Source organism: Oryctolagus cuniculus, chromosome 2, assembly GCF_964237555.1.
Source record: "Oryctolagus cuniculus chromosome 2, mOryCun1.1, whole genome shotgun sequence".
Classification (NCBI taxonomy): Eukaryota; Metazoa; Chordata; class Mammalia; order Lagomorpha; family Leporidae; genus Oryctolagus; species Oryctolagus cuniculus.
Window position 1 is genome coordinate 52,606,075 of NC_091433.1, and position 24,231 is coordinate 52,630,305.

Genomic DNA, 24,231 nt, shown 5'->3' on the forward strand with positions numbered 1-24,231 from the left:
ATCAAGTACTAGTATCATGAGTTCTTTTTAAAAATCTAAAGTGCATCTTCCTTATGAGATTTAAAATAGCTGATTTATCAGCGAGGCTACTGGCTGCAAATAAAATGAGAGTGCTACATTCTGATGAGCCATTTTCTGTGCTTTCCTCCCACTCACTAGGGTTTACTGATAGGCTGCTTCTACAGACCACCTAAGCACCCAAACCAAAACTGATCCAAATGTGACTCCCATCTATCAACTCCTTCAATACACAGATAAAGAAGGTACAGAGTCCACTCGCCTAGATTGAGTCATTAGTTACAAGGGTCTTTTCAATTAAGACATCACCTATTATCTCTGAAGGTACCACTTTGGGACAATACTCAAAATGCTGGTACTGAGATTCAAGCCTCAACGCTATGCTGTAGCGTTTTTTCCTCCCTAGGAATCAAAGGTTCAGTGCCCCAGCCCCAACTCTAATATTCAGGGGTAACCCGCATTTCAGAATCCTTGTGAAAGCGAGGTTCAGGTCTGGCATCATTCTCCTCAGTTCGGCCACCCTGACCCCCTAGCAGTTGGCCCAACCCTGTAGAAAGAATGATAAGGTACTGGGGCCCGAGTGTGTATATGTTACCATGGTTACTAGTCCCTTCACAAGAGTGATGTCCTTTCCTTTTGACTTGAAGTGTGGAAGAAGCGGCTGCAGGAATGGAAACCTGCCCATGGGCTAGGGATGGTGATCCCTCATCTTTCCACAGTCAGCATGAAGGTTCTAGTCACTGCCACTTAGTAACAGCAGAAACTTGGGCCAATGTCAGTAAAAAGGTATTTGGGCCATAATGTTTCTATGATGCCTTCTAATTTAAAATTTCTATGGTTTTACAACTTTACTTGGTGGGAAAGGAGTTTCACCCTCCCAGGTTAAACATGCAGATGATTGATAATGGATAACATTTTGAATTATAGGAAGAAGTTTTATTCTGCTGTGCAACCTTGAATGGCTGACCAAAAGGCACCTAAGTGATAGCACCATAGTGAAACGGCACATTCAAGGTCAGCTGGACTTCCAGCAGCCTGACCATTAGGAATACAGCTGTGAACCAGAAAGATGTAACTGCACTAAAATTTCACTCACTTAGTTCCAGAGGAAGATTTAAGGCATTAGCCTCTATTCTTTTTCAAAGCAATTAAGATAAAATGAAGGAAAGAGATTAAAAATGTAGGTTTTCCTGGAGCAGAAAGTCTTCTGGGGACTGTTCATTGGTTAAAGGGTCATAGAATGGGGAGTGCAACATGAATGAAAGAAATTAATAAGCTTCCACCTCAGAACAGTAGTCTGTTTTGCTCCCCCACAGCCAGTCCCCACTTCATCACCACGTACATGCTGAGAAAGTAGATTAACTCCTGCAGGCCAATCAGATCAGCCTTGGGTTTTCAGACAATTACTTCTCTCATCTAAAATAAAAAGCCTACTGATTCCCAGTGACCCAATCCTGTCTCTGGCTGGAGTCATCCCTGAAGTAAATGCACTGCTTATAAAGGTGATTCACACTGTTTGTCAGAAACTCATTCATTAAAAACCGAGCTTTCTCCTACTGCCGTGTGCCATCTCTGATTGTTGCATCCACTCTCCCTCTTAGCCTTAGTCTAGAGACTGCAGCCAGGTCTCCAGGAGCACAGAATGATCCCAGCCAGGAGTTTAGAGCTTGGGTAGACCTCTTTTAACAAGTGTGGTCTTTAAATTCACGGTCAATGAATTCAACTGACATCTTCCAACAACTGCTATATTGTTTATTTGAGCCATCTCCATGAAAGAAAACAAAACTGCCTCATAAATGGAACATATACTTAAGGAAAATCCATTTTGCATATGTCTCTATAAAGATTTGAATATGCATTACATTGTAAATTTCCAAGAGGCCTTTTAAAAGAATTCAGCATTTGGCCTTTGTCTTCTGATTCAATGAGTGGAAAAAAAAAAAATAAAAAATAAAACAACGAATTAATACTTTGAGCCTTGAAAGTTTAGTCTGTCTTCTGCCTTTGTAAAACAGAGACAAAATGAGATCACTAGATGACCTGCATAAGAACAACTAACATGGTGAGTACTGACTCTAAAGCCTGTGTTTCCATTTTATGACAGTCGACGTTAAGACCTACCTCCTCCTCTTTCCTTCTCATCTTCTTCTTCTTTCAGCAGCTTGCCCATGGAATTATACCACTTGAATTGTGGGTCAGGGACGCCATAAACGCTACAGTTAATCAAGGCACTGTTCCCTTCCTTGACTATGATATGGTCAGTTCTGGCCATGATTACAGGCACAGAGCCCAAGACCATGTCAGTGCCATTTAAAGTGCTGTTTGTCACACTCCTAGCAGTGGCTAGAGTGGATACTAAGATTAAAAAGGGCACAGAAGGTAGAAAGCACACTTTCAGATGGCTCTTCAATCGACCCATCTTCTTAGCTTGCTCTGTAAGGCAATAGAGAGATGGTTTGCCAATGGAATCTTCTACTAGAAAACACACTGTTCAGAGCAGGCCATGGGACGAACCTGTCCTGGATCCACAGAGCTGGTACTTGATTAAGAATCTGTTAAAAAAGAAAAGCCATACATACATAAATATTAGCATTCATACTTTTAAAAATACTACTCATATTCACAAAGTTAGCAATCCAGGTAAAATATAAACCTATATAATTTTCAAACACACATTCAGAAGATGTTCCAAAGGTTAAATTATGTTTTTTACAGAAGTCATAACAATGTAATTTTGTTATTTTTGCTATTAGAACATAGGACTCTTAGTGGGAACAAATACATTTCTTAGCCTGAATTTATTTCACATCACATTACTTCACTGAGTTAAAAAATCATTTCAGGCTTCTTTCCTTTAGTATCACAAGGACTCTTTCCACCCCCTCACCTGTTTTCACTGGAAATGACCCGACTGTTCACCTCATGTGTTCCTTAACCACTTTTATTCCAGTAAATATGACCTCCCATTTATTCCAGTGGTCAGAGCTTGGGCTCTGCCAGCGTTTGGAAGGATTTCATCAGAGTCATGCTGGCATTCTTGTAACTCCACTAAGGCTTCTGGGACACTCCTTCCCCCTTATGCCAGTGCCTGTGCTCCTTTGAGCTCCACCCCATCTTGCTGTCTGCACTCTGTGTAACTGGCATCTACTGATTCTTGATCACTCACTGAATGCCCTGGGTTCAGTCTTCATCTAACTCCCAGAGGCTGGAGAGAAAAGATCAGTAGGTATGGGGTAGCAGAGAGGTGGCTTTACTTCCATGTTCAAAGGTCTAACCTTCATCTATCCTTCTACCCTCCATTTCACCCACTAATCCTTGGCTACAACAAGGGCCTTTCACTTCTCTAAATTCTAAATTCTAAAGTTCCAAGCAATTGTGCAGTTCTAAACAAACCATCTTTTAACTTCTACTAACCATTCTTCCAGCTCTCGATCTCTTACTCCCCTCACTGGGATTTTTAGCTCTTCTACATCTTTCAATCTGCCTATATCCCCCACTACTGCTGACCTGCAAACTTTATTTCTAAGTCGAGACCCAGACATGCAGACTTAAAACCACAATAACTTCATCCCTTGTCTATGCCACAATTACTCTGCCAATATACAAACTTGATCATGCTAATCCTTTGTCATCCTGGCCCCTATACCCAGGATACAGGAGTACTACTATGGAAATGATAACAATTGTGCAGTTCTTGCCAAAATAAACAAATGATCTCCAATCCTTGCCAGGCCATCAGTGACATCTGACAGTCTGTTTTATCAGGGCTTAGAATGTTCAGTATCCTCTTCCCACAATACTTATAGACATCTTCAGCTTTATTTTTTTTTTAAGATTTATTTTATTTATTTGAAAGACAGAGTTACAGAGAGGTAGAGGGGGGAGGGGGAGAGGGAGAGGGAGAGGAAGAGAGAGAGAGAGAGGTCTTCCATGCATTGATTCACTCTCCAAATGGCCACAATGGCCAGAGCTAAGCCAATCCAAAGCCAGGAGCCAGGAGCTTTTTCCGAGTCTCCCACATGAGTGCAGGGGTCCAGGGACTTGGACCATCCTCTGCTGCTTTCCCAGGCATAATAGCACAAAGTTGAATCAGAAGTGGAGCAGCCAGCACTTTGAACTGGCACCCGTATGGGATGCTGGCACTGCAGGTCGGGGCTTTAACCCACTGTGCCACAGCGACAGCGCCCATCTTGAGCTTTCAAGCCAACCATTTTGGCCCTGTAGTATCCTACCTTCTCAAAAGCAAAACAAAAGCCAACATTCATCTACTAAGGCTTGTAGGCATGAATTCCTTCTATACATCTTCCTACCTTGAGAAAAGCAACCTACACTTTTTCCTCAATTCCTCAAACAGCTACATTTTGAATTTGATTTGCTCCTTCCTGGAATAGCTCTTGCTCAAGGAACCAGTTCTCCTAGTTGCCAAGTTTTTAGTCTTTTACCAAATCTCTATGATAATGGCTACTATTGGCATTCTTTCTCAAAATTCTCCATAGCTTCCCAACTTGGTTCCTCCTAATTGCTTTCATTATTCCTTAGTAACTCCTCTTTTGCTTTCTACTCCTTAAAAGTTAGTTAACTGCTGGGGAGTCAATATTGGCCCTCTTGTCTTCTAACACACAGTTCTACTGCCATGGCTTTATTGCCACCATACCTAATAACTCTCAAACCCATGTCCTCAGTCCTGACTCTTTCCTGAAATGTCCACTGGACATTTTTACCTGGATTTTTTACAAGTAACTCAAATTTTACATTTTATTTATTTATTTGAGAGGCAGAAAGACAGAAGTAGATAGATAGAGTTCATACCCTGGTTCATTCCCCAGATGCTTGCAATGGCCAGAGCTGGGACAGGCCATTGCTAGCAGTTGGGAACTTATCCAGATCTCCTACCTGGGTGGTAGGAACCCAATGAGTTGAGCCATCACTACTGCCTCCCAGAGTCTGCACTGGCAGAAAACTGAAGTCTGGAGCAGAGCTGGGAATTGAACACAGGTACTGCAGTATGGCATGCAGGGATCTTAACTGCTTGTTTCCAGTAACTCAAATTTAACATTCCCAAGCCCGACTCATTTTCTTATCTGCTAAACATGTAGCATTTCTCAGAGCATTTAGTTCAGTTCAGAGCAGCACCTTTCTCAATCCAACTATTGCCCTCATGCCCTCAAAACACCAAGAATTACATGTTGTTGACTACAAACAACTCCACTCTTAAACACTGCTTGGCGCTACTCCATCCTGCTGTCTTCTCTCAATGAGTCTCAGTTTGGATCTCCCTATCTTCTTACTAGAAATCATGTGGTAGATTCCACACGATTGCCTGCCTTCAGTCTTACTCCAGTTCCAGACACCACTGGTAGAGCTTTCCATTCTACAACTCAAATTATGCAGCGCCATTCCTTTACTTAGCAACCTTCAATGTCTCTACTGCCTACGTTATAAGATATGAATTCCTCACCTTTTAATCATTCAAAAATATCTAGTGAATATCTCTTATTGGATAGACATTATTCTGAATCCTAGAGATACAGAATCTTTAATGTTATGTGGAATTTATGTTCTCAAAGGCACGAGCACACAATAAATAACTACATGTATAAATACGAATTTCAGTAGTGATGATGCTATAGGGGATGTCGTTGTGGTGTGGTGGTTAAAGCCACTGCCTGTGACCCCAACATCCCATATGGATATTGGCTCAAGTCCCGTCTGCTCCACTCCCAACCCAGCTCCCTGATAATGGCCTGGGACAAACAGAAGATAAGGCCCAAGTGTCTGGGCCCCTGCCACACATGTGTGAGACCTGGATAGAGTTCTTGGCTCAGTCCTGACCACTGCAGTCACTTGGAGAATGAACCAGCAGATGAAAGACCTCTCTCTTTCTCTCTCTCTCTCTAACTCTTGCAGATAAATAAATCTTTTAAAAATACATATTGAAAATACACACCATAATGTGCTCATTACTGAGTTATGCAGTCAGGGAGGACTTCGGTCCTCCTTCAGTGCTCAAGGCCCTAAGCTACGTGACAGCTGAAAGAAGAGTACTCTAGGAAACCAAAAGCAAACCACCCCACAAATGCCCACCAGGGCAAGAAAGTAAGGGTAGAGGAATTATAGGATGGGCCAGAGATGCAAGCCCAAGTCACCTAGGGTTTGTAGACTAGAGTAAGGAGTTTGTACCTTAATCTAATGTTCATTTGACGTTTTTTTAACATTTATTTATTTTTATTTGAAAGAGTTACACAGAAAGAGAAGGAAAGGCAGAGAGAGAGGTCTTCCATCCACTAGTTCATCTCCCAGTTGGCCACAATGGCTGGAGCTGCGCTGATCCAAAGCCAGGAGCTTCTTCTGGGTCTCTCCCGCAGGTGCAGGGGCCCAAGGACTTGGGCCATCCTCTACTGCTTTCCCAGGCCACAGCAGAGAGCTGGATCAGAAGTGGAGCAGCCGGGACTTGGCACCCATATGGGATGCCGGCACTGCAGGCGGCGGCTTTACCCACTATGCCACAGCGCCAGCCCCCATTTGACATTTTTAAGCAAGGAAGTGACAGAATATAATTTCCTTTTAAAAACTGACTTTCTGTGGTATAATTTACACACAATAAAATAAAATGTGCCCATTATAGGTACACATGTTTGTGAGTTTTGACAAGTCTATACACCTGTGGAACTACCACAATAAACAAGATACGCAAGATATCCATTGCTACCAAGAGTTTCCCTGTACTCCTTCCCAGTTTCAGTTTTCACACTGACCCATTCCAGTTATTTTTGTGTATACAAAAGGGTGAAGGTCCAATCCTCATATATATGTCCAGGGGATTCAGCACCCTCTGTAAGAAAAATCATCTTTTCTCCAATGGATGACTTTCTTGAAAACAATCGCATGTGTGTGGGGCTATGTCTAAACTGTTTTATTCTGTTCCACGGCCCTATTATGCCTGTCCTTACACCAGTACCACAGTGACCACACTGTCTGCCTCATTTATCTTTGTATCTGCAGTGTCTGAAGTTGCCCCTGACATGTTAGATGCTCAATGAATTTGTCTGCTGGATGAATGAAGAATCTCTCCAAAGGCAGAAATTAGTATTCCAATTCTGTACAGTAAAACTGAAGAGGTACCTGGTGGTGATTAATTAGCCTCAGGGCATATATTTCTTCAGCACGGTGCTGTAGATTTCCACATGCCCCTTAGGGCTGGAGGGCCTTCCTGCCCTGGAGAGGCCAGCACACTGCTCTGCCAGCCAAACCCCTGTGGCTAGGAGCAGTGCGGCTGCAGCGCGTGACTGATGCCCTCCTGTGACTTTGCAACTGCCTTTCTTTCCTTGAATACCCTTGTGGTTCCTTTTATCAGGGTGGTTGTAAAACTCCTACGTTCAATAAAAAATAGTTGTTAAGAGCATGGGCTTGGGTTTTAGACAGACTGGGCCAAGACCCCAGTTCTAACCCCATTAAGTTGGCTGTTTTGGCTAAATACTCACTAAGCACAGTACAAGTGTAAGGGTTCACAATCACATGTACACCAAGCTCTTACCTATTGCTTGTCTTGGTGATCAAGAATTAGCATAACGGATAAAATACCCTTGATTCAAACTGGGCTTCTTGAGTATATTTTAAGTTACGCGTTTTAAGAGACATATTTGGAGGCCAGCAATTGTGGTGCACTGGGTTAAACTGCTGCCTGCCAACACCATATGAGACTGGTTTGAGTGCTGGCAACTCTGTTTCCAATGCAGCTCTCTGCTATTATACATGCGAAGGTAGCAGATGTGGATCCAAGTGCTTAGCCCCCTGCCACCCACGTGAGGTACTCAGATGGAGTTCTTGGCTCCTGGCTTCAGCCTGACCCAACCCTGTCCACTGTGGCCATTTGAAGAATAAACCAGTAAATCAAAAGATATCCCTCTTTCTCTTTTTCTTTCTCTCTCTCTCTCTTTTTGGCTCTGCCTTTCAAATAAATAAATCTTAAAAAACAGAAATCCTTGGCTGTGGTTTCGTTTAATACATTATGGACTGCCATGCCATCACCAGAAGTCATTACAAGTGACTCTCAGCACAGGGATCCTTTGCAGGAACCCTGGTCCAAGAAGGCACAAGCTGCCCATCTAGGCATTTGCTGCAGTGAGTATCTGAGGGTAGGAACTGGAGTCATTCGTCTTAGACTCCCTGATGCCCACGTCAGAGCAGACGCCCTACTAAATATCTTGGGAGAGTCAGAGTAAAGACAGTAAGAGGGGCCAGTGCTGTGGCATAACAGGTAAAGCCACCACTTGCAGTGCCAGCATCCCATATGGGTGCTGTTTCGAGACCTGGCCTGCTCCACTTCTGATCCAGCTCTCTGCTATGGCCTGGGAAAGCAGTAGAAGATGGCCCAAGTCCTTGGGCCCCTGTACCCCTGTGAGAGACCTGGAAGAAGCTCCTGGCTCCTGGCTTCGGATTAGCACAGCTCCGGCCGTTGCAGCCAACTGGGGAGTGAACCAGTGGATGGAAGATCTCTCTCTCTCTCTCTCTCTCTCTCTCTCTCTCTCTCCCCCCCTCCCTCCTTCCCTCCCTCCTCCCCGCCCTCCCTATCTCCCTCTCTCCCCCCTTCTCTCTCTGTGTAACTCTGTCTTTAAAATAAAAAAATAAGTAAATAAATGACACACTAGGAGACAGGTTCTAATAAATATACATAGTAAATATACTATAACTCCCCCCTCCAACAGTTACAGCGAATGCAACAAATGGAAGATCAAACTGAATTTTCAAATGTGTTACCTCCAGAGCTGTTTCCAAACAGAGGCCAGTCACATTGGTTTCTACTTTCAAACATATTGTTTGTGGCAGCAAGAATAAAGAAGGGGAGACAGCTGTGCTATTATATTTTAATAGTGTCAGCAGGCACTTTGGGCCAGAAATATTGCAACTGTTCTGAAACTGCATCCAGCTCCCTTAGAGCCCTGCGGATACACAGAGGCAGGGACTTTTGTTTTAATGCAGGAATTTCAGTCAGCAAACTGACTTCCTCCTCTTCTCCATTCTCACTCCCATCCTTTCCCAGTCCGAAAAGTTACTAAGGTGCAGAAAACGTGATATACAATTCACAGGTTATTGACATCAGAGTGCTTTTACCCTGAAACTCTATGAAAACTTATTTCTGAAAATAAATGAACTTGTGAACACTAATAAATTAGTGGTTTTAGTAAGGATTCACTGTGTCTCATACCATGTTCTTTCCATTCAGTTTTTTTAAAATGTATTTATTATGTGTTGGGCACACTGCCAGGGATTCAAGAAATGGGGAATTCTACAAAGCTCTACAAATCACAGGCCAGGAGTGGGTGTTTGGCTGAAGAGTTAAGAGAGGGCTTGGGATGTTCACATCTCATATCAGAGTGCCTGGGTTGGAGTCCTGGCTCCACTCCCAAATCCATCTTCCTGCTAATGTGTACCCTGGAAGGCAGCAGGTGATGGCTCAGGAGGTTGGGTCCCTGTCACCCATGTAGGAGATCTGGATTGAGGTCCCAGTTCCCTGCTTTAACCTGGCCCAGCACTGGCCTTGTGGGCACTTAGAGGGTAAACGAGGGGAAGATATCTGTTTGCTTCTTTGATAAAAACCAAAGCAAATAATCAATCAAACAACAACAAAAAACAAATAAAAAAAATGCAGGCCATGTCCATTCACTGTATGGTTGGGAAGAGAGAGACAGTTAATTTCAGTATGATCTCTGGGTGCTATGGACTTGGGGGTTGATAGTGGGAGGGGCCTAGGTGTTGCAGACAGTGTTTGTTGCATGCCTACCCAGCATCCATCCCATTGCTGTGAGTTCCAGGGCTCATCAAGGTTCTAGGTCTTCCAACCTTCCCCTAATTCCTGCAGCTTGTACCAAACTTCTCACTCTTCTCCATGGCATATGATCCTTGCACTTTCCTGTTCTATGTTGAGGAAACAACTTTCCAATTCTCAGGAGTGCTCCTGGGGGTCAGAAACCCTCACATATAGTTCTGTTGGGTTTGCTTAACACTGGGCACCCATAATCTTATATACTTGCTATATGAAGCTACACTTAGAACCACTGGTCACTGTTTAAGAGTAATTACCTCAAGAACACAAGACATCGTGTAACTGAATCTTGGGAATGTAGATAAATGCAGCTTTTTTAGCATGTTAGACAAGGATCTTTTAGACAGCAATACAAAAAGTTTAGTTAATAGCACTCTAACATTGTGAAAGACATTTTAGCTACTAAAGAGTAGGCCATAAGTACTATAATCCAGCAGCTTAAAAATGCAGTCCTTCAGAATACAAGAACAAAGACCACAGATTTCAAAACCAGGCTTTAACACAAAAGCTACAATGAACAAATTGTGCAGTTTCAAGTGTTTGCACACGGCCTTTGGGAAAACTTTCATAAAATACTTTACCTTCTATAAATAGAACAAAAGAAAATATTTAGCAAACACCAAATGTATCTTCTTTAATGGTTCCCTGTACCTACCTCCCAACAATTGTATTTTACCTAGAAATGTTTAATAAAACACTTTTTTGAGTCTTATTTCTTGTTTCTCTTCCTATCATCAACAAGACTATTTTGTCCATGCATTTCTGGAACTGGGAGGAAAAGGCCCTCTTGTTTAAGGGTGTTTTGAACTGGATGAAGACATGTTATTGTTTTTTTTCTTGGCAGTGTTAGTGCTGGCATTTTCCCACCCATTATGATGAGAAATTTGTATAGTCACACAAGGAGATTTTATCACAGCATCTACTTAAGATGCATCACTATTTTGATCTGTGCACAAATGATACCAAAGGCACAAAAGCTGCCTCTGATTGAGAATAGATTTCTACTCATGAAACAAGAAGTGGAAAATTAAATTCATATGAGTTGGAAAGAGAATAACATTCACTAAATCATTAACACTATCTCTTTAAGGCTGGTAGCACATTGAAGCCATGTCAGTTATGGACACATTCTGCAACTTCCTTTCCCATATTTAAAATTAAATAAAATCCATACAGTGTTTATTAAAAACATATTTTAAAAGTGGTTTTAAGCCATTTTAGAGAAAAATTATAACATTAAAATTCTCAATCACCCATTCTGACTCACCTAATTTCTTCATGATCAGCATATACTAAACTTTTTTTAAAGATTTATTTTATTTATTTGAAAGACAGAATTACAGAGAGAGATAGATACAGAGAGAGAAAGAGGTCTTCCATCTACTGGTTCACTCTCCAAATGGTCACAGTGGCCAGAACTGAGCCGATCCAAAGTCAGGAGCCAGGAGCCTCTTCTGGGTCTCCCACGCAGGTGCAGGAGCCCAAGCACCTGGGCCATCTTCTACTGCTTTCCCAGGCCATCAATAGGGAGTTGGACTGGAAGTGGAGCAGCCAGGACTCAAACCAGTGTCCATATGGGATGCTGGCACTGCAGGCTGGGGCTTTAACTCACTGAGCCACAGTACCGAACCCAGCATATTCTACAGTTTCAGGGAGCTAAGGTGGTCTCTGAATCTGGTTAATGACCAAGAAATTTGTAGGACAGGTATGTTTCTATAGCAGTTACTGTAGCCTGGAATCAAATCATTTAACCAATAAATCCATTAAGTTTTGTCTCAGTGGCCAAAGTCATATCTCAGAAAGAGATGTGCCCTCCTTCCTTCTACATGTTCTAGAGTCTATATGTGTACACAGATCCTTGATGCCTCTGATTAGACAAAGGTAATATGCGAATCAGACAGCAAATGCTATCACATCAAAGTATGGAATGGCCTCACATCTGGGGCACTTTTAGAAGCATCCAGGGGAGGTCAATTCAAATCAATATACAATAACTGAGAAATTACCCTTCAAGGCACACTAGGGACTAGAAAGGTAAGACACAATCTTTACTCTTGGTCTTCCAAGAATCTCGGTGGAAGATATAGAACCACAAGTCCACAATTACATGTCAATGTGACAGCTGTCCAGCAAAGGGGTATCAAGGATCCGCTGGGATAAGGAGAAGACCACATGGTCTGGAAGAGCCAGGAATTTTCTGGAAGAAGTGAATGCTTGGTTTAATTTTAATGGAGTCACCAAATGGAGCAGAGGAGAGATGTTGACCCCAAAAAAGGAACAACAAATTCAAAGAAATAGTGATTAAAGAGAACCTGACACAGCTGAGGAAATGTATATGACTATGGATGTATTCTGCAGCTTCCTTTCCCACATAATTAAATGCCAAGGATAGGCATATGGCTGGTTCTGTGTTTAGAAAGATGGCATTGAAGCTGGCATTGTGGTGCTACAGGTTACACTGGCATCCCAGCTGCTCTGTTTCCAATCTAGCTTCCTGCTAATGCACCTGAGAAGGCAGTGGAAGACTGTGGGGAGCAACCCGGACTAGACTAAGTTACTGGAATTAAGACTTATTCTATGCATCTGCTCTCCCACAATATGGCGCTGAGAAGGGAGAAACAGCTTCTACACAGCTGCCTCCAGTTCAACCAATAAACTGTAGGACCTGCTCCTGATTGGAGGAGAGCAGCGTACTCGGCATGTGGGTAGCAGAGTTGGGATTGGTGGAAGAGGACTATAAAGGAGGAGAGAGACAACATGCACGAGGAACATCTAAGGGGAACATCTATCTGAAGGAACACCTGTGCAGCCCCCGAGAGAGCCGGCTGGCGGTGTGCCACTCTCCTGCGGAAGTGGGGAAAGTGGCTAGGGGGAACCGCCCTTCCACAGAGGTGGAAGGGACGGTAGCCAACCCGGGAAGAACCAGCAGCAAACCTGGGGAGGGCCGAGCAGACAAAAGAACAGCGCAGGGTCCTGTGTCGTTCCTCCACGAAGAGGGGGAGCGACAGAAGACGGCCCAAGTGCTTGGGCCCTGTTACCTACACGGGAGACCCAGATGGAGTATCTTTTCCTGGCTTGTAGCCTGGCTCAGTCCCATTTTGGGAGTGAACCAGTGGATGGAAGATTTTTCTCTCTCTCCCCTCTCTGTAACCCTACCTTTAAAATAAATAACATTTTTTAAAAGAAAAAAAAAAAAAAGATGGCCTTGACCTTAGCGTGGCTGCTGATGAAGAGGTGGCCTAGACTATTTTAGCATCCAAGAAGGAAAGAACAAACAGGGGCCTGAACTAAACGCAGTGGGCAAGATTCAAACAGGCAAAGGAATTGGAACATACAGAATATAATGACTATTTTGTTGCAGGTTAAAGCAACACCAGCGATGTCTACAATTATAGCAACAACTCTCTTAGGGAAGGAGCATCTCATTTGCCAAAAACTGATGTCTGGCACTGCCAGTGGAATGTACATAAATTAAGAATTTCAACTAACAGTCTCTTGGGCAGCACTCTGTTGCTGCAGCATTTGGAGGAAGGCCTGTCTGCCAGCATAGCCTAGGAGACGCCATGGTAGCTCCTTCCTGATCCCTTCACCTCTCCTCCTGGCTTCACTGTCTCTCTGAACACCTGACTGATGGAGGGTGTTACAATGACAGGCAACAGGGATGACATTCAAAGGTATAAACTGTCACAAACTGAGAGCTGTATGGCAGCTTATGACTGTATTTTCAATAGTGCACAGTAGTAAGAAACTATTCTTGCATCTTCATCACACTTTTTTCTACATGGTATTTTTTTCTGATTGAAAGAAAGAATTATACGAAGTACAGCTTTAAGAAGTGGAATGTTTAAATTACCCTGGGTCATCAAATCATTAAAAATGTAACTTTAATATGCAAGTGAGATACTGATATCCTACTAAACACAAGAGTTGGTTTAACTTGATCACCAAAAGGGATGTCCTCATGGGATTCACTACTGCAGAGGAACTGAAAATCAAACTCTTACAAAGCAGGGAGAGAAAAAAATTCTACTAAAGGCTTTTTATCTACAGGTGTAATATAACAAGATGAAAATAAGGTCTATCATACATATTTGTTCACAGAACTAGAACATTAGACCTAGGAAATTTTAGATGTCTTCATAAAGGTTTTTCCTTTATACAAAATGAGAAAGGGAAGCCCAGAGAAGATAAATGATTGCCCAGGGTCACACAATTAACTTAGTGACTTAAAACCAGAATAAAAAGCCCATGGCTGCTCACATCCAAATGGGGCCTGGGATTCACGTGGGGCCAGAGATTATGGAGATTATGTTAAAATCTCTTGGTTCTATAAAGGTAATTTTTAAATGTCAGCAACTAAGACATGAAACAAAGGCCATTCTAATTACAGGTGTATCTTTTAGAAGAGCTTATTGATGTTTCATCACGGACTTGTTGTCAACAAAGTCTCATTGTAAATGAGTTGACTAAAACAGTTTTAGATCCAGTAAAGGTAAGTCTGTAATTGATCAGAGACATCTCCTCACATATCTGATGAGCCAGGGAATAAATCAAACTTAGGAACTGAATACAAACAGGACAGATGCACTGGTCGATGGTTGATGGTACCTTTATACTGTCAGGAGAGTCCCCAAAACTGATTGTGATGCAGATAAAAGGGTCACCATGCTGTGTCAGCATCAACACCAATCTTAGCAGGTTCCTGACTCAACCTGTTATTGGTTCAGAAGCACCCGTCCTTCCCAACATATTTCTGTTGGGATTTTTTTTCCCCTCAACACTACCCTCTGTCCTTTAAAAATAATGACCTTTCAACACATTCTCCTGATGTATTTGGAATGCATACATAGGAAGATTTAATTTTTCATTCTAGTCCAATGAATTTGCTATGTCACTTGATAATCTATAGCCCTAATCCTGCCAACTTGGGATTCTTGTTTTCATTTGCTCCCAAGTCCATTTCTCCATTTCTCAAGAAGCTCTGGGAGTATTTAATATATTAAATCCTATATTCAGAGTGAAGTCCTGTAGGAGCTGATGGCTATCTGGAAGCTTGGACACCACGAGCCACAATATTTTCTAGCCACCCCCCCCCCAAAAAAAAAAAAAAAAGCTAGAGGAACTCATGGATCAGAAAGAGGTTTTATTGAAGTGCTAACCCCTAGCTACCTGCCCATAAGTTCAGGTTGACAGAGCCCTGCCAGGATGGAGGAGGCAAACCCATGTCCCCTGGGAAGCCTTCGGAGCACAATGGCTACAAAGCAGAGAGCAATATTCTTAATACGCTTTCTTCAATATTGGCCTGAAGCCAATGTGAGCTTATATTTTCTTGCAGATTCTAGATACCTGGTAAACTCTTAAGGTACTGTTAGCGGAAGTGTTTTTCTCACTTCTTCCCCCCACCCCCACCCCCATGTGGAAGACCTGGATTGAGTTCCAGCATCCTGGCTTCAGCTGTGGTCCAGCCCTAGCTGTTGCAGGCAGTTGGAGGAGTGAACCAGCAGATAGAACCTCCTTCTCTCTCTCTCAAATAAACAAAAATTTGAAAAAAGAGAACACTAAGACTCATGAGTTACTGCAATGTACATTCCCCAGCTGTGCTCCATTCAGGGTAGGAGCCAGAGAAGGCCTTCCTGTGGCCTGAGGGGAGGCTCCTGGCTTTTGCACAATTTGCATTTTCAACCTCTGTCCCCCTGGCACACTCCCCACCAGCTGCCAGCCTCACTGGGCTCTGCTAATCCTGGAATGTGCCAGGCACACCAGAACACTTGCACTTACTATTGCCTCTGTCTGGAACCAGTTGTGGATGCCTCTTTTCTGCTCTTTAGGCCTCCGCTCAATGCCACCTTACTAACAAGGTCCTCCCTGGTCATCTATGCAAAACTAGTGTCCATCCCATCACTCTCTACCTTGGCTCTGCCTTTGTCTGCACAGCATTAGCTGCTGTATATGAGGATACTTCAAAATGCTCTGAGAAAAAAATGGAATTAAAGGCTAAGTCTATTTTGGTGCAAAAAAATTGAAATCCATGCTTTTTTTGTAATATGAATTTTCCATGAACTTTTCAAAGACTCCCCTTCTATATATTTATTTAGTAAAGATTTTTTTTTTTTTACTTGAAAGGCAGAGTTAGAGAAAGTGGGGGGGGGGGGAGAGAAAGTCTTCCATCCACTGGTTCACTCCCTCCAGGGCCACAATGGCCAGGGATGAGTCAGAATGAAGCCAGGAGCCAGGAGCCTCCTCCAGAACTCCCCCATGGGTGCAGGGGCCCAAGCACTTGGGCCATCCTCCGTTGCTTTCCCAGGGACACCAGCAGGGAGCTGGATCGGAAGTGGAGCAGCTGGGTGTCAAACTGGTGCCCACATGGGACACCCGCACTGCAGGTGACAGCTTTGCCCACTATATCACAATGCTGGCCCCCTTCTATATATTTATATGCTATTTCTGCCCCCATTAAGATGTGAGCTTCTGGAGAACTGGGCTTCTATCACTGATGTCATTCACTACTGTGTCCCCAGGGTCTCAAAACATGCTTCTTTCGCAGCAAGGATGTGAATACATGTTGAGTGAATTTATTCTACTTTTAGGCCCTTTAAATTCCATCTAGTACTAACTTACTGGTCATCTCCATTGACTCTACATTTCCTACAAATTTCACCCATTGCTTGGATATTTTATGTAAATATGTCTATTTTTTTACCAAAAAACTAACTTGAAAATATAGACCAGTATTTTTTTCAAAGTCAGTTTCAGAGATGCATCCTTTTTTTTCCCTGTGAAACTGAAGAGGGTCGTGTACTCCAAAGGAGGCTCTGGGTGCAGAGGTCCTGAGTCACCTGGAAGAGGAGGCAGAGGCTGCAAAAGGGTGAGTTTGTGGGGGCTACTTTCTTTTTTCTTTTTTTTGACAGGCAGAGTGGACAGTGAGAGAGAGAGACAGAGAGAAAGGTCTTCCTTTTGCCGTTGGTTCACCCTCCAATGGCCGCCATGGCTGGCGCACTGCGGCTGGTGCACCGCGCTGATCCTAAGGCAGGAGCCAGGTGCTTCTCCTGGTCTCCCATGGGGTGCAGGGCCCAAGCACTTGGGCCATCCTCCACTGCACTCCCTGGCCACAGCAGAGAGCTGGCCTGGAAGAGGGGCAACCGGGACAGAACCCGGCGCCCCGACCGGGACTAGAACCCGGTGTGCCGGTGCCGCTAAGTGGAGGATTAGCCTAGTGAGCCATGGCTCCGGCCGGGCTACTTTCCATGACTGAAATATATGCCCTTATTGTTGAAATGAAAAGCAATTGCCTACTTAACCTGCATTTCAAAATACGGAACCAGCCTCACTCCTGTATCTCTAGTTTTTTGAGTAAGGTCACTTGGATTCACGACTCAGAAAGGGATCACCTAGGGTTTCTTCTTTCATCGGAATAAAACTTCATCTATTTGCTTCTCGCTGAGAGGGCAGTTAAATAGCTTTTCCGCCTTTACCAGCCTAGGATCACAAAGCAGAATTGCATAATGAGCATTCCTCCCAGTCCTGCAAGTGAAGTGTTTTTATAGTTTCTTTCACTAAGAACTGGCTCTCAGGGAAACACAGAGGGGATCCTGTAATTCAAACTCTCCTTGATGTAACTCTTAAGAGCACAGTAGCTTCCTTTACATTTGCCCAGTATTTACATTTACAACCCCCTCCCCCCAAGTTGTTACCCCACCCCAACCTCACCACCTCTTTAAGTGAGGGCAGATCTGCACTTTTCTGCCCACATGACAGTGTGAGAAGCAGGGGCCAAGTCCCCAAGCCATGAACAGAGAGCACTCACAGAGCCCACATTTTCTGACTCAGTGCAGTACAATTGTGCCCTGTCCACCGTGACCAACGACTGAATACATAGCCTGGGCTGATGTCCAATCTGTCATGCATGTCCAGATAGTTACTTTAAAACTTTGTGCATAAAACAATCCTTTGTAGGATTTGTTTGGATCTGAAAAATTGTCTACCAGTCTTGTCAGAGACATCCCCAAATCATGTGCAATTGACAAATTGATATTATATTGATATGACAATATGGCAAATGATCATAAAGAGAACAAAGTAGAAAATAGGCATTCAATGGTCTCCACACAGAATTTTTGAAGGGAGGAACTTTGCTTTTCTCTCACTTTGATGGGCAAAGTCCCTGATAGGCTGAGCACATTTTGCATGTGTTCTCAATGATCTGTCAGCTGGCCAGCCAGCTTTATCTAAGTGATAAAAACAATCAGCAGCCAGTCATATCAATTACACAAAACTCAAAGTATTTATAAGACTGTATTAGCAGCTGAATACCAATTGCTGTAGGGATTAAAAAACACTTAAGACCAGGTCTTTACACAAAAGGTGCTTTGGAGTCTTGGAGACATCTGAATATAAAGCAATTATTATGCACTAGAAAAATTATACACTTAACTATGTATTAGAAATACAGAGAAATTCAGAGGACAAGCTAGAAAGGTGAGATTGCTCCCTGGGGTTGGAATAAAAGAGAGAGGACAGTTCCCCCAACAGGAGTAATGGCTTAGTTGAGACAAGTAGGGGTTAGAAATAAACCCGGCCTGCCAAGGAATAAAAGTCCACGATACAGAATGTTTTCCCCAGGGCCATGCAGAGCGTGTGCTGTGCACGCTTGTCTTGAGAATCCTGGGAGTTTAGGGCCCTCCTCCAGAAATGCTATTTCATAAGGAGGGGAAATGCTAATGAGGGCTTTGGAACAGATGACCCATTCCTTAGGACACAAACACTGACGCCCTGAGAAGGGAGAAGAGGCAGCCATGTTGAGGATGAGAAGCCCCACAAGGGCAGGAGGGACTCAAAGTCCTCCGTAGGTCCTGGGCACTGAGGAGAAAGGCTAAGCAAGGTGAAGCACTGGTGACAGTCCACAGTTTCCTGGGAGTGAGTTTCAAGTCCCTTGAAATTATTTTGAAATAGAGAAAACCAGGTTATCTTCAGAAAGTCTAATAGCCCAGATGTGGGGAAAACAAACAAACAAACAAACAAAACAAAAAAAAAAAACAAAAAAACTCTTCCCTCTTGGGACTGGCAGCAGAAACAGCATAAAGACAGGCAAGCAGTAAGCAGAGCAGCAGCCAGGTTGGGCCAGCAGCCGGGTAGTGCAGCTCATGCCCACTTCTGTTACTGAAAGTTTAAGCCATTGCCTCCTGGCGACACCTGGAAGAGAGCCCTGGGTAAAGCCTGGAGTCGAACACTAGCACAGTCTTCATTCAAATACCTTCCCCTGCTGAGGGCCAGGGAGAGTGGGCTTTGCAGCTTTCCATGCGGTTGCTCTATACTAACTGCCAGCCAGGGGAGTCTGGCCTTTGGGCAAGAAAGGAGGTGGCTGGTCTCCTTGACATGGGCCCTATTGCTGCAAACATAGAGCCTGCACTGATTTCAAGAAGGGACAGAAAGTACGGCCCTGGGGAATATACACCTCCTTTCTTGTCTACGACAGGCACAGCTGTAACGTGCCAATGGGAGTGATCTGGATTAGCCCTGAGTTTGTGCCTGCCAGCCCTGTCTGAAATCGGTTGGCCCTATCATTGGATACTTCTAGAGCCCTTTGCTCAAACCTTTTAATTTTTTCAATAAAGAACAAACCCTTCCCTTAAGTTATTCCTCGCACCATAAGCAAACTCAAATATTCAATGGAAGGCAAGTTTAGGATTGTATTTAAGTATCTGCTCAGCAAGCTTCCCATTCCCACTGATTACAAAGAAGTCAATTTGGGCCCAGCTCTGAATGAGCTGCTGTCTCAGTCCAGAACTAGGCAAATCCACCCACACCAATGTTCTTTTGGTCCCATCAGCAAGCCCCCAGTGCTCTGCCCAGAAGCCGGGGAACTGGGGGCAGTGGTAGCATCAGGGATGCCTCTCTTATAAGTGCTGTACCACGTGCTGAGAAATGATTCTGGTGCTGCCAGCCTCGCCCTGTAGGTGAGCCCTCACAACCGCTCTCAGCCCCTCATCTCTCAAGACAGGTGTGCCTGCCTCCTCTCCGCAGCACCTGGCTAAGATACTCTAATTAATTACATGGGAGTTGTGTAAAATGCCTCCTTTCTGGTCCTGCCCAGACATACAAATCAATCACTGCATCTCAGAGATTCTCAGTCCTGTTTCTGGCTACCACCTCCCTTGGCTTTTCCCTGGTGTACTTGTCATCTCTTACGGGCACCACTGAACTAGACTCCTTCCTTGAAGTCCTGTCTCTAGTCTGGCCTGCCTCCAATCCATGTGCCCTGTTGCTCTGAAAGTCAGTCTGAAAAAAGAGCTGATTTACAACACAGTCCACGTTTTCATTTGTCAGTAGTGTAAGACTCAAGTTCTAAGACTTGATCCTTCACACCTGATTCCCATCTACCTCTTTAACTTCTTCTCTGGAGCAGCCCCTTTTCCCACCTGCCATCACCCCCACCCCATCACAGACCCTTTCCTGAGCTCCTAGTAGTTCCCCATAACAGCTCTGTGTCCCCAGTCATGCTGCATTCTTTACCTTGCATATCTGTCAAAGCCCTCCAGTACTCCCCAAAGTAGCCCCAGCCTTTATCCACAAATTTATATTTCACTCTCATGTCTTTTTGCACACCTGTCCCTGGGATGAAAAAACCTCAGGTTCTCAATATTGAATAAATCAATAACTTAGTAAATGGATTGAACATGAACTTGAGAGAGGCTAGATTGAAATAAAGATGTGGAGACACTGGTATGTGGATTACTGATGCAGTCATGAGGAAAAATAAATCACCCAGAAAAGAACACATTGGGCCACAGATGAGAAGACCAAGGTAAAGGTCCAGTGAATGCAGAAAAGAAACCCTTGGAGAAAGGGCAATAAAAAAAAAAAATCATAGGAATAGCTAAGGGTGCAGTATCCCAAAGATCAAGGCAGAGAAGATCCAAGAAATAGAGTGCTTTATACTGAGCTGGTACTCTGTAGTGGAGAATGAGTATGGCATCAGGTCCAGCTCTGTGGCATAACAGGTAAAGCTGCCACCTACAGTGCCGGGATCCCATACAGGCACCAGTTCAGGTACTGGCTGCTCCACTTTCAATCCAGCTCTCTACTATGGCCTGGGAAGGTAGTGGAGGATGGCCCAAATCCTTGGGCTCCTGCCCCTGCATGGGAGACCCGGAAGAAGCTCCCGGCTCCTGGCTTCGGATAGGTGCAGCTTTGGGCATTGCAGCCATCTGGGGAGTGAACCAGTGGATAGAAGACCTCTCTCTCTCTCTCTCTCTCTCTCTCTCTCTCTGCCTGTCTGTAATTCTGTCTTTCAAATAAATAAATAAATCTTAGAGAGAGAAAGAGAGAGACAAAGTATGGCATCATTACATAAGGATGTCTGAGTAAAATATCTTGTGAAATTATGCAGATGGAAGCTGCACAATGTAAAGTATGGTCTTGTTTTTATTAAGATAAATTTTAATCAACTTTTACTGTTGTTTCTACTATCAGATATTGCTAGTTTAGGGTAATAGCACATTGTCTGAAAATAAGTTGCTCTCTTACCAAGTTTTTCTTATATGTAATTTGGTTTTGAATAAGTTATTCTGTAACAGCAAGGTGGAAGATTGCTTCATTTAGGTTTTCCAGACACAGAGTAGTCAACTCAACCAGACCATAAACTTTTACAGGGCAGATATTGAGGCCTTGTACATAAAAGAGACTGGCTGAATGTTTGGAAAGAATGACTGGATTACTTATATTTAAACAGAGAAGCTAGGTCATCCAGTATTAGAGCTGTCACCCATCCCCTGCCAAATATGGAGCCCATGGCAAACACTGCTAATTGATTGTGGCAATTTTCCAGCTGAGCCAGGACAGGCGCGGGGCATTACAAGCTGCTATTACTGACTGGTCAGGGTTAACCCATGCAAAATCTGGTCATTCTCAAATTAATTTTGTTAAACTTGAGCTTTCATGGCTGCCTGCTCATATGTGCATAGTTTGTAGACAGCAGAACAGCAGACCACTGTTGAGTACAATGAGAAGAAGCAAAGTAACTGAAATAGGACTTGCCCCTTCTGCTTTACTTCCTAGGCCTTTCTTCTATTAAGAATTGTGAATAGAACTCTTCATAAAGTATTAGCTTACACACACACACACACACACAGTCATTTTGAATCAACTCATAGATCTGACTTATAACACACTGGTTCCAGATCCCTATGGGCCACTGGCCACCTCTAGTTAGACACCTTTTACTACACTGCCCTGTGAAACTGGGGTTTAGCTCTACGCATTGCTTTTGTAGGAGAAGCAAGCTGGCAGCAGTCTGTTCATTTCATGTTGCTATTTAGAAAACCTTAGCTGGGTTCCCATTATTTATCTATAATGGGATAAAATCCAAACTTCCTTGCATCACATTGGCGCATCACAACAAAAGGAGCACTTCATCCCTTCCTCCTGTCCCTGCCCATTTTCCCAACATACCAACCCTCTCTTTGTATATGGTTCTGCTAGTTTTCCATGGCTCTAGGAACAGATCACTGCCAATATGGTGACTTAAAACAAATATATTATCTTGAAGTCTTGTGGCTTGCAAGTTTAACATGGGTCTTAATGGGCTAAGATAAAAAAGTTGACAGGGCTCTGTCCCTCCTGGAGACTCTGGGGGAGAATCTGTTTCCATGCCTTTGCCTGCTTCTCGAGGCTGCCTGCATTCTGTGTTTCATGGTCCCCTTCTATCTTCAAAGCCAAGTCAAGTCTTTCTCATATGGCATCGCTCTATTGCTTACCTCTTGTGATTATACTGGGCTCACCTGGATAATCTAGAATAGTATCCCTATCTCAAAATCCCCAACTTAACTATATATCTGCAAAATCCAAAGCTCGATATTTGGGGGTGCCATTATTCTGCCTACCATAATGGTGGTCTTTCTGCCTGAAGTGTCTACTCCCCTGCTTAGAAGACTCTTAGCAATTCCTAAGGCACTCAGTAAGGTCCTATGGAAATGTCACCACCTCCTTGAGGCCCTCCTCATCTCCAGTCCAAGGAACTCATCCCTCTCGGTCTCCCCAGTCCCATGTGCATTCCTCTCCTGGAGCACTTATCTCATACTGCAATTTATTCATCCTCAAGCATCTCTCTCCAATTAGATGGTGAGTCACCACGTCTTATTCATTTCTGCAGCCTCAAGGCCTAACTATAAAAGTCTGTAGGAAGGAAAAATTAATGTGATATTTTAATGAGTAAAGATTTCAAGTGGAGGCAGAGTCAAGACCAATAAATTTACAGGGCTTCTGTTTGGAGGATAACATATAAACCAAATGAACCAAACCCTTTAATCTTTTAACCATTCCAGGAAGGTATAGTCAATTTAAACCAGTGGTACCTTAAAGCTATCCATAACTTTTTTTAGATTAATTAATTAATTTATTTATTAGAAAGGCAGAATTAGAGAGAAGGAGGGGGAGAGACAGAGAGAGAGAGAGATCAATCTTTCACCCACTGATTCACTCCCCAAATGGCCACAACAGCAGAAGCTGAGCTGATCCGAGCCAGGAGCTTCTTCCAGGGATCCCAGTACCTGGGCCACTTTCCACTGCTTTCCCAGGCCTTTTGCAGGGAGCTTGATCAGAAGTAGAGCAGCCAGTGTTAGTAAAACGGCACAGCCCTGGGGCCGGCACGTTGGCCTGAAGCGCCGGTATCCCATATAGGCGCCTGTTTGAGACCCAGCTGCTCCACTTCCGATCCAGCTCTCTGCTGTGGCCTGGGAAGTGAATGCAGTGGAGGATGGCTCAAGTCCTTGGGCCCCTGCACGCACATGGGAGACCTGGAAGAAGCTCTGATCGGCACAGCTCTGGCCGTTGCAGCCAGTTTGACTCCGGAGTGAACCATCAGATGGAAGACCTTTTACTCTCTCTCTGCCTCTCCTCTCTCTGTGTAACTCTTTCAAATAAATAAATAAATAAATCTTTAAAAAAAAATAATGGCACAGTCTTATCTATGGTACGATTTACAGCCTGAACACCATTATAGGCTCTAGCTCCCACCACCGTTGCTGGAAGCCAGGAGACCCCATGGCCCAACCACCAGTGTTGAACTCATGGCCTCTCTCTCTCTCTCTCTGTCTCTTGATGTCTCTCACTCTCTCTCTTACACTCTCCTTCTCCCTCTTTTCCTTCTTCTCCCCTTCCCTCCCGTCTGTCGGGTTTCCCCCAATAAACCCTTTCCCTTACTCTGGGTTTGGTGTTTTGTGGTAGCCTTACAGCCAGGACTTGAACTGGCACCTTTATGGAATGCTAGCACCGGCCCCGATTCCTAACTTTAATGTGACTGACCATGGAATACAAAATACTGTCCAAGTTTTACAGGTCCTCCTGGGCTAAGCTGGACGAGGTTAGTCACATTCCAAGTGCTGGGTTAGAGGCTG

General features: G+C 43.8%; 1 protein-coding gene across 5 annotated transcripts in view; it reads right to left on the reverse strand.

Moving 5' to 3' along the window:
• Positions 1 to 24,231, reverse strand: part of MFAP3L (microfibril associated protein 3 like) — a 42,572-nt gene that overhangs the window by 15,400 nt on the left and 2,941 nt on the right. Inside the window, exons 1-3 of one of the 5 annotated variants that reach the window (XM_051842567.2) lie at positions 3,185 to 3,777; positions 2,533 to 2,570; positions 2,140 to 2,451 (exon numbers count right to left, since the gene is read on the reverse strand). The exons of 1 other annotated variant lie outside the window; for it this stretch is intronic. In XM_051842567.2, coding sequence (XP_051698527.2) covers positions 2,140 to 2,437 — 298 coding nt within the window. In that variant the 5' untranslated portion in view covers positions 2,438 to 2,451; positions 2,533 to 2,570; positions 3,185 to 3,777. Of the gene's footprint in view, positions 1 to 2,139; positions 2,571 to 2,905; positions 3,778 to 24,231 lie in introns of those variants that run through there. 3 more of the 5 variants (XM_051842566.2, XM_008249776.4, XM_008249777.4) reach the window with 3 other exon arrangements.